The 19,296-nt window shown below is 37.3% G+C and overlaps 1 protein-coding gene across 2 annotated transcripts in view; it reads right to left on the bottom strand.

Moving 5' to 3' along the window:
• The window catches only part of DACH1 (dachshund family transcription factor 1), a 422,811-nt gene extending 404,375 nt beyond the window's left edge, over positions 1 to 18,436 (bottom strand). The window contains exon 1 of one of the 2 annotated variants that reach the window (XM_004468151.5): positions 17,002 to 18,436. In XM_004468151.5, the coding sequence (XP_004468208.2) occupies positions 17,002 to 17,813 (812 nt within the window). In that variant the 5' untranslated portion in view covers positions 17,814 to 18,436. The remainder of the gene's footprint in view (positions 1 to 17,001) is intronic. The other variant, XM_058276592.2, reaches the window with a different exon arrangement.
• Positions 18,437 to 19,296: the final 860 nt, after the last annotated feature.

The following is a 19,296-nucleotide window of genomic DNA, read 5'->3' as shown; positions in this document are numbered from 1 at the left end:
AACAGATTATAACCCAGTTATTCTTATAGATTCCTTTCTCCCCACTGATAACCAGTGATCTAAAAGTATGAATCAGTTTAAAAAATTAACATAGTAATTATTTCAAAATGTATCATATGAGCAAAACATGATCTTATCTACACTTTTTGTTGTGTGTCAAGAGCCCCTTTGACTATAATGGACTTTGTTAAGAATTCTTTTAATACACTGTAATAAGATTTAAGAAATAAAAGGGGGCGAGAGAAGATATTTCTGTATTTCGAACAGCATACAATATGCTTCTCTCATGTAGCTAAAGAGAAGAAAACTAGTCTTCAATGTTAATGGATATAAAACAAAAAAATCATGTCTGTATTTATCATAAAAGAAATAAACAACTGGCTCACTCTACATCTTTTATGTAAAAATATTTCTAAAATCTTAGAAATATAAACATTAAGGTTTTCAAAAAAAAGCACAAATTGCTATACACAGATACATACAGACATATTAAATGTTTAATAAAATTTGTATTATTATTTACAAGTAATTTATCTTTTCAAAGATTAAACCACATTAACTTGTTGGCAAAGTATTTTTTGAAAGTTATTATTTTTACCAACACGATTTCATTAGTTGCTATAAAAAAGAATTTGTAATTTTTCAGAATTCATAAATTCTTCTTTTTAATTGCTATGATTTGACTGTTATTTCCTTAGAAAAAGAAGCAAAGGATGATAGCAAGACCCATGGCTTGTAAACTGTTCTAGGAAAGAAGTTCAAAAATGTAACAGGAATTCTATAATGTTATCAACTCTTGAAAAACACCTCATCATTTCTGAAGTGATTTCAAATAACTATCATCACATACCTATCCCCACTATCTTCTTTCTAAGTATGTAGAAAAAATATCTTCATTATTCCCATTTTACATTTGAGAATATGGAGGTTTGGGTTGACTGGTTCATCATCCCTCACCTGGCAATTGATATAAGTGGAACTTGAAATGAAGTTTTCTAATTCTTCTCATAACTCTAAGGTATCTATGGATGAGTGAATCTCAAATCTACAGGTACTGTGGTAAACACTCCCCTCATACGTTAATGGCATTTTCATCATGAAATAATGCAATAAATAATATTTCTGTTGAAAAAAATTCCTAAAAATTACACTTGTTGCTGACCTTCAACAAACTGAGTATTCATATATGTATCAAGAATTAAATTTTATTGCTAATCTAACCAACAAAAGTGAACTGGAGGAGACAAATATTTCAATAGACTTAATACAGTCACCATTGTTGTACTCATCAGAGTCATGCCTTGAGCCCTGACACATTCATTTCAATATCTGACAGCATATAACCATCCGGTTTCATGGACTCCCATTCAGTTTTCTATGAGCAAAAGACCATACCTTTACACAAGCTAGTGAATCGATGGTCTTTGGTAGAAATCTTATTTAAGACTCTTTAAGGCACCAATTTATGCACAATTGATCTGATCAGCCAACCAGTCAATGTGATTTATTAGCTTCAATGGCCAAAACCCTTTTTTCTTCTTTTTCATGCAGTAGTAATTCACCTCATTAGAGGTGGAATCATTATAGGAAACTACTGAGAAATAAGATGAACCTGCTGGCCTGACTCCCTATTTCCCCCAATCTGTAGCTCTATCCAGGAGTAAAGCTGGAGAGACCAGAGCTTCTGCACACACCTACAGAATCCAGTGCACCACTGTGGCTAGTGATGTATGCTGTACATTAAAGGGGATTCTAATATTCCTCCACACTGACTTATTTCCAGACAACAAACTCTTTCATTTAGCTTCTTAAGAAACCCAATATTTAGTTTCTAGCACATATTTTTCTTCTTTATTTAACTACAGTAAGACCAGTGACACGCATTTCTTTACAATTATTGTGTTTAACTGAACATAAGACCAAGAATAACGTGGGTTGGCAACTGACAATGTGCCTACTCACACGTGTGCATACACACACACACTCCAGTGTTGTATTTATAGCAGGTCCACTTTTTAATCGCCCAAACAGGCTCAACTATGGGCAAAATACACATTTGAATTTGTCAAGCCCATATTTCCTAAAATATTTTGTGGGAAAAACACGATGTGGCATAAACCCTCCTTTCCACTTTTTATGGTCTATCCCTGAGTCAGATGTATTCTACCTCTCTACTGGCTATTAACTACCTCCTTAAAATTTATTAACACATAATTAATTGTAGGAAGACAGAATGGGTAAGTTATGACCATTGCGTGGGAGATGTTCCATTTAGAAGAGAATATTATTCAGCAACTCCTCACCCTTCCACTCAATCTGTTGCTGAGAACCTAAGACCGGGAAACTTCACTCCTGTAGCTTCAACTGTGCATTTCCCTTTCGCCTTGAGATTACTCACATCTTAGTGATTTCAGGGGGTATTACTCACCTCACTAATAGCCCAACCCTTCTCAAAAAGAATAAACACTCTTCTACTTCCCAATGAACCCCACCCATGACTATGAAGGCAAGAAATGAACTTTCAATAGTTTATCACTAAAGGTTTGACAAGCACACATTAGAATGATTTTGCAGTACAAAAATGTTATTACACTATATATGTATTCTATATATATTTATGTGAATAGCTTCAATTTTTAAAAAGTCAGATTTCCTTAAGCCCAGTAGCATAATTTATGTACAAAAATATACTATGAGCTAGCTATACCTTTGATTTATTCTGATAAATGATGCCTTTTAAAATATGGTAAATGTATGCTCAATATTTAAGTTGAACACTTTCAATAAGTCAAGGATTAAAGTAAAACAAATAATAAGATAATTTGAAAAATGCATGAATGTATTTATAATTCTCCCAGAAGGTACAGTATCATCTGTCCTTATTACCAAATCAAGCATTGTCAAATATGTTGATGAGCTTAGCTATCAAACTGGGTCAAAAGAAATGCTAGGTGTTTGTATGTGTGCATTTGTGCTGTGGTATGTGTGTTTGTAAGTATGCTTCCAAAATTACATATTCGAAACAAGAAATCTTTATTAGAAGGTCCTGGGCAAAAATTTCCTTTACACATCAGTAAAGGAAAAAACAATCTAAGACCAGGAGATTTTATTCTTGTTGGACCTTTCCTGACCATCTAAACTTTTCCTTTAATCTTCCCAATTAATAGGCATTAATTGAAAGCAAGTAGCTTCTTTTGTTTTAGATTTTTGTTTCAATGCTTTGGCTGAATTAGCATTTTGATAATTACTCTTTTTAAAAAAAGGTAAAACTCCATGCTTATGATATGGCTTGCAATTACTTTGAAATCCACATTACATTTAGTAAACTACATTGAAATTTGTAATCAATGTCAGTTTATTTATAAATAAGATCCATTCTTGAAATATTGGCTTAAAGTATTTTCTTTTCTTCAGTTAATTGTTGTTGTTGTTTTAACAGTTCTATAAATAGAAGAAGACACTCCAGGGAAAATATTGAGCTGGTACATAGTGGCGTTCTAGTTTGTTGAAATCATTCACCCTTTGGACTTGTGAACCACAAACCACTGGCAGGCTCAGCAACTTCCAGCACAGCATATGCTATGTCATGTCTTTCTGCTTTAACAGAATTCTTATATTTCTACTCTCCCAATATACCCTAATAATAGTTCAGTATTGATGAGCAGAGCAACAGTTGCCATCATAGTCTATGGAATACGGGACTGCCATTAAACACATGCTCTTACTGTATAAAGAACACAAATTTATCTTAAACTTCAGATCTCTTGGGATAAATATTTTAGCTTAAGACCCCAAATGTTCTTAATATCATCTACTGTAATTTTGTTCTAAAGTCTAGTAATTTGCAAAGGCTTTCTGCGTTGACTTAAACAGTGAGTATGCAATCTCTGCCTGATGGAAACATTTACATAGTGAGAGTGCCAATGAGTAAGTTACATCAGACATTCCTGGAAGCTGTCTAGCCAATAAGAGTGGTCTGAAACGGTTCCCTAATCACTGTTGAAATCACTGATAGTACTGTCTGTCCACACTATGACAGACAAAAGCTGAAATGTATTAAACATAGCAATCCATCATCCTACAGATGGGAAGCAGGAGCCAGCCGAGTTCAGAGGCAGTGACTACCCGCTGCTTAACAAAGGCTGGAGTCCTGACAGTTCAGTCCCTTCCTAGCTCCCCACTACTCACCCTCCATCTAAGATGAATGAGTATAATCAATGAGGGAGAAAGCCTGCTGAGGACCTCAAATTCAAACATTGTTACATTTAAAGTGCTGCTTTTTTTCCTGATCAGAATTATTGCTGAAAGAGTTTTCTCCAAATATAAAATGTTAAACAATTAAATGAGTAGGTGGGTGGATGGATGGATGGATGGACGTATGGATGGACGAATGGATGCATGGATGGAATATAGATTCAAGAAAGTAGAAAGCATAACCTTAGTAAATACCATACTGGTATATCATTAAATTTGGAGAGCTAGTGTTGAAATAAAACTATGATACCAACTCAGAGGAAGTTAAAAAAAAAAAGTCACTCAATTAAGGATAAAGTTACATTGTTTGAAGTAACTTAATAGTGATGCTTTCTTCCAATGGCCAAGGGATTCTCATTTATTTTTAAATAAGCACCAAATAGAAATGAAATGCTATTGGGTAAAATTCATTTTGTATACTTGTTTCTAATAGGGACACATGAGTTACAAAATAACCAAAGGGAAATAAAAACCTCAACTGCTAACAGCACATTAACAAAGTAAAGAAACGAAAGACACTTTTCTTTGGATTTCAGCCTTGTCATTTCCAATTTTCTGGTCCTTGGACATGCTTGTATTCAAATTCTGGAACATCTATTCAGCATATCAATCCTAATTAGACAATCTGGGTTTGGAAAGGATGGGAGCTGGGTCATTTGCATAATTTAATCATAAATACTCAGTGATACATATTTCCAAATGCATTTGTACAATTATCTTTTCATCCTTGGGGCAATGGTATTAATATGATTAGGCAATATTTCTGGAAAAAACAGACAAGTATGCACTCTTTTTAACTGCAGCTTAGGGCGATATGAAAAATTAATTAATTTCTGAAGAAAATCAATTTCTCTACGTGACCACATTAGACATTCCTAAACCAAGACTCAGAAACCTCTCTCAATCAGTACATTTTATCAGGCCCTTCTAAATTCTGATTAGTATGTGAGTAATTCAATAGGAAAACTGGTAACATATCAAAGAGCATCTTAAATTTTGAAGCGATCTTTCTGCTTACTTCCTTTTTGGGTATATCACTCTGCTTTACTTTAATGCACTGTTATTTAACCAGTCAATAAGAAGCCTGTGCTTTTGGTGTGAACTCATCTTGAGTGATCTTTTATTAATGTACATTAACCAATTTCAAGGACAATAGGATAAGGTTACTTTTGAAATCCTTTCTCGAGAAATGGATTTATATTAATCTAAAATAATCTTAATTCACACGAGACTATTTATTATGAAAAAATTAGGTAATCCAAGTGACTTTAAAGAGGACCATTGTCAAAAGAAAAACATTGTAACATACTTAGTAGAGATATAAGAACCCAGGTGGCTAATCTGATTTTTTAAAGCGATTCTGCTTTGTATGTTAATTAGTACAAAAGAAAGAAGTCGCATTTGTGAGTTTAAATGCACTATTCTTTTCTTTTCAATCAAATGAACAAGTAGAAATTACTGCATGCAAATATTCAATATTCATTTAATTTGCATAAAGGTGCTTGAACAAATTTTTGATTCTAACAAGCTCATTTTTCATGCATTTTGTCTTTCATCCTAATCTAGCATCTGTCATTCCTTTTTGAAGTTATTATCGGCCCAATTCCCTCTTGGACATGGTTGCTGGGTGACCGGTATCTTAGCACCCACTTTGACAGGAACAGATGTGAATCTGATCAAGAGATTTCCCAAGAGTACCTGAAATCACAAACAACTTTTGTGAAAAACAAACAGCATCTCTGTCATGGGCCCTTTTTTAACCCACTCCCCAAAAGAAAGAGCTAAAAAGTTTACTCTGGATCAAATATACCATTTTAATTTCTTTTCCTAAGCTTGAAAAAAAACCTTTGTGAAAATAATTTATATTATCACACTGTTGAATTTGGGGAATCCATCGAAGTATCAACAGCTCAAAAGCTCAGAATTTGCTCTGAATTTGGCTGGATGTTTACAGGTAAATTTCATGGTAAAGTGCTTATATTTCATGCACAATTTCATTAGAGTTTCTTTTAAAAGAGCATTATTATGAGGATAATTTGGATGAAAAGGATAATTGAAAAGAGGAAATTTAGTTTGGCATCTGAAAGCTTCCTATTTTTGACAGTCCCGTAGAATTCTGTGCAATTTTAAGGCTTCCTCTACTCACAGAGAATTACCTAACATTAAAGTTCCATTTCTCTTTTCATTCATTTTATAGCAAGATTTTTTAACATGATATTTTTCCAGCTCACATGTATACCATCAATCATTATTGGAAATAGAGCTGCAAAGTGACACTTGAAAACAAAACAAAACAAAACATAAAAGGGCCACAGAAACTTCATACTATCATCATTACAGAAGTCAGAATAGGTTGCCTGTCCTGCATAATGCAGTAGAGTTATATGATCTACCTCCTGTCCTTCCTTCTGTCATATTAAGAGAAAGTGGGGAGTAATGGCTATGGTAAATCACCATGAAACTGGTGGGAACAAACTTCTGAGTTAAGTAAAATATTTAATCGAATACTGATATTTTGTAAATGTGTCAAAGTGAAATTAGGAAACATCCAAATGATTGACTTAGTTTTTGTTTCATTCAAATGATTAGTGTCAAGACAAAGCGGAAAAGTTATTAGCTTACAGTGAAATTTGTTTTTGTTTTGCTACATAACAACCAATAAGACATGATTAAAACTCCAAATATTTTCTCCTGGATGGTCATGACTTATGATAGTAATGAAAGTAATAAGCCTTCTACTGGAAATTTCAATTTTTTCCCCTCTATTCTGAGAATTGTATTACTGTGTGTGTGTGTATGTTGCTTTACCATTTATAAAATATTTTCATGTATTATAAGTATATATAAAGAATACAGGTATTCATTCTGTCATCTAATCGTGGTCCATTCAATGTCAGTTACAAGCAAAGACATATTATGGCCTTATTTATTTTTATCAGTTTCCATTTGTATACATATAATAAAAATTTTCTTGTTCCAAAAATTACACAGGCTACTACATAATCAAAATGTCTCTTTAGTTTCGGCTTCAGTTTCCAACTTAGATCCACCCATTCCAGATAAGTACAAGTGAACCCACCTAAAATAAAAATGATTTGTATGCATTCAATGCAGGGACCACCATTATTTGTTCCTATTAGTGACAAAAACAGCCTTCTGGAAACTCCCTCTGGGTAGTTTCAACTAAAAATTATAATAAGAATTACAATCATTTAAAATGTGAGTCTCAGAAATATATTCATATAAAAAATTATTATTCTGAAATTGCATAAGGAACACTCCTAAAAAGAGGCTTCTTCCCTTAATCAGGCTGATCCTTTGGTTGGAAGTTAATTTTAAAAAATGTTTTATATCCCAATAAATAGATCCATGCTTAAATTCCTTAAATATAGGATGTATATTTAATAGGCAAATTATTTGTTTTTAAAATTAACATCTTAAAAATGTGAGAAAACTTAAATAGATGCAAAATTTTGATGACACTTTGCCTTAACAAGGAAATGTCATTCATGAATAAAATCTCTAAAATTTCCTAAGAATATCTAGTTACTAAATTTGGTAGCCAAACAGGTGTTAACAGAAAGAAAAATCAAATTTGACCCAGAAGGCTCCAATATTAAGGTTTGAATTGGGATCAGTTCATTCCTCTCCCATGGGGTAACTTGTATAAATGTAATTCTATGGTTTCATAAAAGCAGGTCAAGTTTCTATCCCTGGGGGTCTTTTGGCAATTTGAAGCATGGAAGCACTATTCCTGACTACAAGTTCAAATCTGCATGTACTGTCAATGGTGTGAAGGAAAAAATCAGTGAACAGCAGAAATATATTCATCTTTGATTATAATACACACTTCTCGGTGGGTTCTTTGATGGTAAGAATTAAAGGTGTCAGAGCTCACAAGTCAAAAAGTATTTTGAATCAATTTTTACCTACCTATACTTTTTCCCCTTAAAAATATAAGCATATTAAATGATACAAAACGTGGCATTACTTAGATAACTACACACAAAGGTGAATCTCTTACCAAATGTCATATACATGATTTTGTTTCTAATTTTCTAATTCCATAAGCTTTAGATGAACCAGAAAGTTTTAAGTAGTCACTGTTTTATACGCTTCTTTCACTTTGCAAAAAAATGCTTGCATGTGTGCACTTTTACCCATGACGTAATTACTTGACAAAAGACATGGAACGATTGAGAAAGTAATTGATTTCAATTTAACTGGAACTCTAGTAGGTGTTTTCAAAGACAATTACAGCCCACTGGAAGAAGTGATAATACACATCTCCTTACGTAGACCTGCATATTAACCCATTGACCTCATTCCTAACTCATCTCATTGATGGCAAACCTTTTAGAAGAGCAGTCATCTTTTTTTTTTAAGTTATGAAATTGTTTTCCTATCATTTTATCCGCTGATTTTAAAGGATATGCTTGCTCTAAAGTGTACGAAGCAATGAAATAAACCAATAAGAGAAATGGAGCAATAACATCAAGGCTTAACCAATAGTGTCGAGATTCTCATATCTAAAAGTTTAATTTCTACTTCATACAAATAAAATAATTCTCATAAATATGAAAGTTTTGCATAGAGAATTAAAAGCAGTTCAGTTGTTATGAAAATAAAGGTCTAGGAAAATTAAGGTAAATTTTCACTCTCTAATAACCTATAATAATGGATATTGTATTTATATTTTTAAATATTTATGAAATACTTTTTACTCTAAAATTATTTTAAATATCTTTTCTATTGTCAAACAATAAAGTAGAACCTGCATTTCATGGTTTATGTTTCTATTAATCATAGAAATCAAAATTAAAGTCAATTTGATTGGCAAGTTATTTGTGCTATGGCCCTATGTTCTACAGGCTTGTGTTTGTGTGTGTACGTGTATGTGTGTGTGTGTGCATATATATATTTATGTAAAGGCCTTTCTATGAAACATATTATAATTATGTAAAGCATGAATAAACAGATGACAAATAGGATGAGGTTAATAGATATAAAGCTATTCACCACAGAGATCTCTAAAACACTGAAAAAAATTTAATACTTGTTGCACACACTAGAACATCCATTCTAAAACAAAATGTGGGACTGATAATAAGACAGTTAAAAGTGTTCCAAGTTACTACTTTAAAACTCAAAGTCACTATTAAACTGGAAACTGCCTAATTAAAGAAATGTGTCATTTCCAAGAATTACGTTAAAGAAAAATCAGATTTTAAACATAAAATAGGAATTGATACTGCTGTATCAATGTAGCAGACCTGTGATCATGTTCAAATATTTGTTATACTTTCATTGATAGGCTTTATGTGTAAACAAAAAATATTTAAATATAGGACTATGAATAATACAAGCTACATGAAACTAAACATATGAGGATAAAAATTACTGTTGCTATTAATAAGATCTGAGGATATAATCAGCCTAAGATTTTAACAAAATATTTCATCTGCTTGATAACTGACTCTAACAAAGTGTTCCTTGAATAAAATATTCCAGAAATTTATTTTCATCACCTTAAGAAATGACCAATATCCTTTTAGTTAAATTAGCAACTATTTACTGAAAATGCTTATAGATGCTTCCATAAAGTAGTTCCCTTTCAACTAGTACACTTTCTTTCTTAAGATATGATTTGTTTGCCGTTGAAGAAAGGTACGGTTATTTTTCTTGTGATTAGGAAGCTAACCTAATTATTTAGAAACAGTTGATAATATGAATTTACAGTAACTGCTTGAAATGTGTAATGCATTCCAGTTATCAGACTCATCCTATACATTATATCTCAAAAGTTAAGCTCATTTTTTTTTTTTTTTAATTTTTAAAGCAGCTGGCCATTGAAAGTGTTCTGTTTCATTCATAGTTTTAGGCACTTCAATATAAATATAATGAAAAAAGTCTAAGGCCAATTAAATAATCTTTTTTTTTAAGGAGGTACCAAGGATTGAACCCAGGACCTTGTACATGGGAAGCAAGCACTCAACCACTAAGCTCCATCTGCTCTCCAATGAGAGTTGGTTTTTTGTTTGTTTATTTTGTTTTTAGGAGGTACTGGACCTCATACACAGGAAGCAGGCACTCAACCACTTGAGCTACATCCATTCCCCTAAATAATGACTTTTAAAGAGCTTTTTAGTTAATAAGGTGTCTTTGTCAGCTTTCACATGAAATCACATACGTTGAAGTGAACAGAAGAATCATAGCCTGACATCCTGGATCAGCTTCAAGCCAACTGTAGATATGAAAGCAAGAGAGCCACACCTTTGAAAAAGTTCAGTCATTGGCTAATGCAATATGCAATTTAGAAAAATCTAAAGATGAACTTTAAAAAAAAAAAATGGGTGAATTAGGAATCCCTTATAGAGTAAATCTACATCGGAATACACCAAGAAATTTAAAATGCATCTGCCTCAGGATCCTTGATTTTGAATCAAGTGGTGATTTTGGCCATTCTTTTAGATTTGGTAACTTTTTTTAAAATTAGACATTTGCCTATTATTTGATAAACTAATTTAAATTCCATCAAGTTGAAAAATATTATGCTTTCACTGACTGATTGTCTAATTGACTAATTTACACTGGACTGAAAATTCTGTTCATAGTCATTATACATTCAAATATGAACTTGATCATGAACTTCCTAAACTAGCAACAATAAACATGTTCATTAAAAAATTCTGATGCCTTCTTAAAATAAGTAGCACTGCTGCATCAAAATAAAGTGATTCACCAGTTAATCTAATAATAGTTAAATACAAGACCAAATAAAAACATTTCATTCTTGGTAGTCTTGTTTTCAAAAGAAATTTGGTAAACTATACTATTCTTATAGTCATTTCTGTACTGTGAAGTATGCACAAATAGCAATTAAAGCTTTAAAAAAAAAAAGACAGCCATTGTAGCAAAAACAAAAAACAAAAAAACACTGACTAGAAATGTTTTTGGCAAATAGAGAAAGAAAGTGAAGGAATTTGAGCACAATGCAGGCTCTTTCAGGTCCCTTGCTACATCTGAGAGACATGTCTCTGTGTAGATCAGAGCCTGTGATATCACACTTATTCTAAGCCCCATTATGTCGATTTTTAATTCTGGGTTTTCTTCATTAAGAAAATTAATTATTAAACACAACAATATAATGGGAAAGAGACTCCTTAATGCAATCTCAAAGCCTGAAATCATAAATTTATTCTCATTTAAAATATTTAAGCTGCAGCATTTAGACAAGAACATTTATATATAGTCATATGACTGATCACAATGCATTTCTCCAGTAAAGAATGGCACATGCTACTATGGTATTCTTTAATTACAGCAATTCAAACATAAAATGAAACAAACTTTATTTTGATTACATTTTTAAATACCAAAAGAGTTAAGATCCATTTTCACATTGCCTCTCATATATAATTTGATGCGACTTTTTTCTGGTGAACAATCTGAAAAGGAAATCCTTGAAAGATAAATTTCAAAGGTTAACTTTTTAAAGGAAACACATAACAAAACCTTAAAATTGAAATGTTTAATGAAATCTGGAAGACTTACCTGTGCCTTTTTAGAAGGCATTCTGCAAACCAATTTCTTCAAACAAGAATTCAAAGGAAGACAGTTTACAACCTGTGAGAGTTTCATTTCTTATTGTAGTTTGCAATACTTGCGTTTTATGTTGCTAATACAATGCAATTTAAATGATTATTTTACTTGATTGACAAAGACAATTGTATAAAACCATTTAGTAAAATAACTTGGAATAATAAAATAATTCTAATTGATAGTCAAAGCACAAATTGTTCCTGAAATAACACATTAAGCTAATCAACAAATGCTACTTACATTCCAAAAACAAAACACCAAATGAGAAACAATAAAGCATAATAAGTTTTTGTATACTGGTGAATCACACATAGTAAATCGCCAAAGAGAAGAGTGATTTATTCTCAGTTTCAGCCAAGACTTTAATCAATATTTGGTGTCACTTCTCAGGGGACTGGGGTAGGCAGAGAGAAATAAAGTGGGTGGCTAATACTTGTCTCAGTAATTTACATGCAATTTCTGTGAAATTCAACAGATTAAACAAAGAAATAACAGCAGATTTGGACTATTAAAATGAAGGTTTCAAAACTCTGTATCAAAAGCTGGTACATAGAACTGTGTGTTAAGGAACTCTGAAAAAAATTGCCTGTCTTGGAGTTTATTCTGAACAATATTTGAAGTTGCACAAAGTAAAATATCACATATGTGAATCAAACTTTGTGCTTCTGAGTATTAACTAATAATCTGTCGAGGTCAGAAAGTAAACTATTTACATAACTATGAACACTTTTTACAATAATGACCAAAATACATTGGAGACTAATTCCAAGAAAAACAACAGGTTTGAAAGATAATATCCAAATAGCCCAAGAATTTGTATTTTGCAAAATGATTTAATTGAACAAAGTAAATCCTAGGCTAGGATATTCTTATATTTTATCAGATATTAGTTATTGCAATAAAATTTGCTATGGAACCAAACATAAATTTTTATATTTTTTGCCCTAGATTTCTAATTATGCCATACTCTTTTTGAAAATTATAAAATGAAACATCAGGCTTTATAGGAACCATTAATCTACTGGAATATAAAAACTTTATAAGCATAGTCTCTTTTCACTTGAAATATTCCTGGAAAGTTCCATGCCAAGTATCGTAATTATCTCTTAGAAGTAAATCTGTATTTGCTTTGAAACTTTCTATATCAATGCTAAAGACCTTGCCACTATAATGCATGCAACAGGAGAAATGTTAAATAATATAGACTCATTCACTTTGCCATCTAATTAAAGCCAGGTTTTAAAAAATGACCAAAAATTAGAGCCAAGAATTGGAAAATATTTTGTACTTCCTGTCCTAAAATTGTACTCATATATTACTACAGAACACAAAAGATTTGGGAAGTTTTCCAATTCAATTTTCTGTCCATAGACGGTATCTACTTTAAGACAAATACTGTTTGTGAATACATGCATGTACATATAAATATCCAAAAAAAGTAACTGGTTATTAACGTTAATAGTGCCATAAATCTCAGGCTACATGGAACCCAAATCACAATCAGGTTTATAAGATTTTAAGACAAAGTCATCTTCTGGCAATACAGTGCTCACAGAAATAAGCATTTTAGGTAAAACAATAGGCAGCGTCACCCCTTCTTACCTGAGTTCATGGAAAATTGTAACCTAACTCAAATCTACCAACAAGCAACTAACTCATACAAACAGAGACTTGACGGTGTATTATATAATGACTTTTCTTTTGTTGTTGTTTAATGGTTACCAGTTAATTTACTGACCTCAGTTGCAACAGCCAAGTTCATGCAACTAATGTTTCGTTTAAAAACACTAACTGGAGGAAACTAAGCAAGGTCAGACTTTGTCCTTTGACATTTTAAAATATATTTCCTTACATTTTCTTTAATGTTTCGAGACCGTTACTTTTAGTTTTACTACCTAGCAGGTAATAGTTGCTTTTCCATCTCCTCATGGTAATGAAGGATGGGTTCGACATTTATCCTACTTTTCATAGATAGCATTTTGATGCAATAGTCCCAAGCAAATAAAATCCATCCTACGGTTTGCCCCTAACTTACTGAGCCACTTTGAACAAGTTTATGAACATTTCTTTCCCTTAGCATCATTTTGGTTTCTCAGAGCTCCTGGTATATATAAGACAAATGTCTGACAAATGCTATTATATGACATAATTAGATATGTGTTCTGTAAAAAGCTATGCATGTTAAGATTTGATGTTTCTTATATACACACAAACTATATATATAGTTACATATAAAGTTACATGGTTTTCCTTTATGCGCAGTATCTGACTTAGATGGTCAGATAGTCTCTTAAGCAAGCAGCGGAGAAAGAAACCAGAGTCAAAGAAATCAGTAAGTCTAGATGAATGAAAAAGAATCTTAATAACTAAGACATAAACTATCTTTGAGTGCAAAAAGTAATTTTACTTTTTTAAATTCAGGATGCAAAACATTTTTGATTATTGCTCTCAAAGTTAAGAAATAAGATAATGATGCTTATAAATAACATAAAAAATAATAATGCATTAAGATGTAAACAGTGTATTTTGGTGGGCGGCAGTTCCATCATAAGTTTTCTATTTCTCAGATCTGCAGTAGAGTTAAGGAAACATAGGTACATATCTGCAACTTCCCATCTTCTAAGCTTAATGACTAAAATATTTGCATGCATTTAAGTTTGAACAGCCTCGTAGTCAAGAAAAGATAAAAATGCAATTGTAAGTCAAGAAATTTACAACATTTTAAAACAAAATAACTTGAAAAATTGTGTTTTAGGACAATACATACATTCAACTGCAAAGTATTAACAAGCTGACTGAAACACAGTAGTGATGATTTATTTTTGAAGAGTAGACTGTGCTACTGGATTTTACTTCTCTTGGTTTTGTAAGTTTAAACTCTAGATCTATTGTTAACCGGGGTGAGGGGGTGGACTATTTTTTAAATTTTTAGTTTATAACTTTTAGAAATATTCTAGAAGTGTATGGGAAGGACTTCAATTCCAAAGTCTAGGCACAAAAATTCAAGAAAAAAACAAGATTAAGGGAATAACTCTAAGAGGTATAATACTACCTGTTTTACATCGATCATGACCGTTGCAGTCATTGAGGGAAGTTTTCTAGAAAAAAAATGTTTTGTATGTAAAATGGCCATTGATTATCTATTACAGCTGTGTGCCTTAAGAAACACACAAAGAGGATTCAAGAGCAGAGTGTTTGATTACTAAAGAGCACTTCACCAACTAACTGGATAGGTAGACAATTTTATAACAACCACATCTGAACTGGCCTCAAATTTCAACTAGCATTCTTTCTAAGAATTCTGTAATTGTTTTCTCTCCTAATTCGACTACTTTTAATAGATTTTTGGCAAATATCTTTTGGTTGTCCAAGGACTCCAATTATCTGAGTAAATGGCGATTAGTCACAAAAATTACCCCTCAATCTTTACTGCCACCTGTCCATATACTTGGGCGCGCGCACATACGCGCGCGCGCGCACGCAGCTAGCATTCACCTCCAAAATAGTAAAAATGCAAGTTCAAAGCCCAAACACGTACTCATGCCCAATTTGCGAGGAATGGTAACTAAATCAGGAAAGAATAGTTCCTAGCTTGCTCCAATGGGACATCTGCTCGGTTGGAGTTGGATTCTTTGGTCTTACAGCCTTCCTGGGGCACTAGCTACGTGTCTTCTTCCTAAGAAGAAATAGCTCGGGGCTTTTTCACCTGGTTTCCTTCGGGTCTCGTCCTCTTTCCTTTCCACCACAGTTACTCTAGCTCTACTAGGGGCGGAGACCCTAAAAGAGTGAAACAGTTCATTCTCAGGGTCTTTAAAATTATTTTTAGAGTAGCGAAGTCTCCAGCAAATTTTGCGCGCAGTTCCCACGCGCTCGCTCCAGGGCGCCAACTTTCCCTACTCACTTTCTCCCGTCAGCTCTGAACTTTTCCCTCTGCGCTTCCCAGGAGCGAAGGATGGGGACAAGGCGGAAGTGTGAAAGCGGTGGAATAATCATTTCTACCCCGAATCTGACAAGTTGCCCCACTCCCGCCCTCTCTCGGCGGATCCTCCCCCACAGGCGGTCATTAGCATAAAACTGGTCCCGCCAGGAACCCAATCCCGCCGTCTCCGCCCGGCGCGCGTTTTGGCTGGTCGGGTAAGCGACCGCGCGAGTGCTCAGACCCGGAGAGCATCCCAGAGCAAAGGTTGCACCTGCTCATAGCGAGAGCAGCTGGAAACCTTAGAAATAAATTAAGAAAATAAAAATTAAATATCGGAGAGAGCGCGCACGCCGTTGTCTTTCTTCCCCATCTCTCCAGTGCGGCTTCCAAGAGTCCTGCGTACCCTTCGTCGTCACCTCCCCTTTCAGAAGGAAACGTGCTGGTGCCCTCGTTTCTGCCCCGGGCCAAACGTACCCCTTTATTTCCGTAGCACATGCACAGGCACACCTCACACGCGGACACACGCACACATGCGCGCACACTCAAACCCCTCCCCTCGGCGGGCTTCCCCTCGAGGCTTTGGGGTTGAACTCGCTGCGGGTACCCCAGACTGCCTCGCGTCAGGGCCTCCGAAGTCGTTTCTCTCACGACCTCCAAGTGCCCTCCCCAGGTCTTGGTCCAGCCGCTCGGCTTCCTCGAGAGCCCCTCATTCCGAGCGCGAAGCCCTGCTCTTCGAACCCTGCCCGGCAGGGTGACGACCTCCCCCGCCCCCGGGACGCCGCTCGCTGCCTCCGACGAACCCCGCCCGTGCCCCGAGCCTCGCCGCGGAAGCCGAGTCCCGGGGAGCGCACCCAAGGCAGCAGCTCCGAGAGGGGTCTCCAGACGCCCGCGCGTCCGGGAAGGGGCTGTGGCTCCCGGAAAGGCGCCGTCCTCCCCCTTCCCGCCCCATCCGGCCCAAGGGTTGGGGTTCCCGCGTCCTACAGCAGCCAAGCCCTGGCGCCCAGGCCGGCAAGGGGCGGACCAGGCCGGAAGAGCGAGATCTGGGCAGGGTGAGGTGCCAACTTCTCAGGGGGCCGGGCGCGGCTGGCGAGCTCGCAGCGAGGGCAAGAGAGGGCCGCGCTCGCCGGGGCGCGCCGAGCGAACGGCTCCGAGCGGGGATGCAAGGGAAGGGCGAGCCGGCGGGCAGGAAGGGGCCGCGGGCGGGGAGACCGCCCCCCGCTCTTTACCTTGCGTTGGTGCAGTCATTGTAGAGGGTCTCGAAGTCCTTCCTGGAGATGAGTTTGCAGCGGTTCACTCCGGGCTGGATGGCGCCCAGTCCCCTCAGGATGCGAACCTGTTCCACATTGCACACCACCGGCGTGATCTCCAGCCGCTTCAGCTTGGTGTAGACCGTGTGCAAGCCCCCCACCAAGTGCTTCAGGAACAGGTCGAATGCCTGGGGCAGGCAGATCAGCTCGCAGCCCTCCACCGTGAAGGAAGCCACTTTGGCCCCCCTCAGATCCACCATTTTGCACTCATTATTCTGGGGGGTGTTTTCCACTGGGGACGGGGTCGAGTACACGGGTTTCCCAGGGAGGGGGCCGCAGCTACTGCTGCTGCTGCTGCTGCTGCTGCTGCTGCTGCTACTGCTGCTGCTGCTGCTGCTGCTGCCGGGGTTGGCGTTGATGGGGGTGCTGGAGGCGCCGCAGCCGCCACCGCCAGCGCTGATGCTGCCGCCGCCACTGCCGCCGCCGCCGCTCGCGGCCGCCAAGCTGGGGTTGCAGTTGCCGCCGCCGCCGCCTCCGTTGCCGCCGCCGCCTCCGTTGCCGCCGCCGCCGCCGCCGGTGGAGGTGACTGTGGCCGCCGCCGCCGCCGCCGCGATGGGCTCCGGCCGGAACAGAGTTGGCCCTGAGGACGCCGGGGGCCCGATGGACGGAGCCGGAGACGAAGTCGCCGACGAGGTGGAGGTGGTGGTGCCGGAGGAGGAAGCAGACGTGGAGATCGGGGGTTGAGGGGGGACCAGCTGGGTCGGAGGGATCAAAGCCGCCGGCACTGCCATGGTCACATATAAGGGGAAATAGAAGGAGGAGAAGCGAGGGGAAAAGTTGCCACACACCCGGGGAGGGGAAGGGGGAAAAAAGGGGGGGGGAGGGGGAGAAAGAGAGGGAGCAACCACGACAACTCTGGGAGAGAACGAGAAGGAGAAAGGGGGGAAGAAGAAAAAAGAAGAGGTCCTAGGGTAAGAAAGAGCGAGCGCCGGAGGGGCGAGCGCGAGAGGCGCTCTGGAGAGAAACGCACGAAAAGTGTCCCGCAAGTCGAAATGCGAGTCCTCTCCGGGGGCTAGGATCGGGGGCTGGTTTGGGGGGGGGGGGCGGGGACGGGGAGGGTCGGCTGTTGTTGTGTGGGTCCCGCTCTAGCACAAAGTTAAGGATGAAGGTGAAAAGGAGGAGGTTTGAAGGACTTGGGTTCTCCCTGGCAAGTACATTGATCAAAGATTGAGAGGGGAATGACAGAGAGAAAATGAGCTGAAAAGTGCAGGCTGCCGGCTGGACGAGTTGTTGTTGTCACACGGTGCAGAGGGGAGGAGCTCCGGAAACTTGAAATACCCTTTGAAGCCGCAAAAACCTCACTCACTAGTATTAACCCAAATTATCCAACCAGGACTCGGAGCAGAGACTCCAAGAGCGCGAGACAGAGGGAGAGCGAGTGTGCGAGGAAAAGCAGTAGGGGCGGGGGGGGGGGGGGGGGGGGTTGGGGGGGGAGGAGACGGAAAGAAACTGGGAGGGACGAAGCGAAAAAGCCAGGGACGCAGAAGTGGCGATCTGAAAAGAGACACGGAGACCATCTCCTTCTTACTTCTCTTTTACTACCGCTAGATTGCCTGTCTAATATTTCATTTCGTCTGCGACGACTCATATTTTTTTTCCAAAAGCTTCCAAGCATTCGCCTCCCAACTTAAAAAAGGAGCCAGAGCGCTCTGAGCTCTTCTTCAGGGATTTAGAATATATCTCCTCATGTTTTTGTAGTGAGATATAGATGAAAATGCATGCCCTCATACATGATTAAGAAATTAATTTGAGGAAAACATGTAAGCAAAACATGTTTTATGCATATGCTTGTTTTATTTATCTGTTACATTATTTATTTGTATAAAGATAGTGAAAATTCCAGATTGGACAGTTTTCAAGTTGTGGGGAGAAAAGTCAGCCCGAAATCGCTTAAGAATAATGGAGCACTCTGTATTTAATTCCTTATTTCTTAATAGATTGTGGAAAGATTGTGGAAAGAAAGAAAAGCTTTCAATGATGTGGATCGTTTGGAATGACTTCACTTTGGCTCAAAGGCAGGTCAGAAATGTCTCTTATACCCTGGCAACTTCAAGAGATGGGGTATCCTTGAAGATTTAGAAAGTAGAAAACAAAAACACGCCTATTTTCCTTGCCCAAAACTATAATTCACCTGTTTTGTACAGTAACCAACTACTCTCAAGTCCTTGAAGACTCACCCTTTCAGCCTAGCTGCTAATGTGCTATTGAATAACA

This window comes from Dasypus novemcinctus, chromosome 15 (assembly GCF_030445035.2).
Source record: "Dasypus novemcinctus isolate mDasNov1 chromosome 15, mDasNov1.1.hap2, whole genome shotgun sequence".
In the NCBI taxonomy this organism is placed as follows: Eukaryota; Metazoa; Chordata; class Mammalia; order Cingulata; family Dasypodidae; genus Dasypus; species Dasypus novemcinctus.
This window is presented reverse-complemented; position numbering and strand designations above follow the sequence as displayed.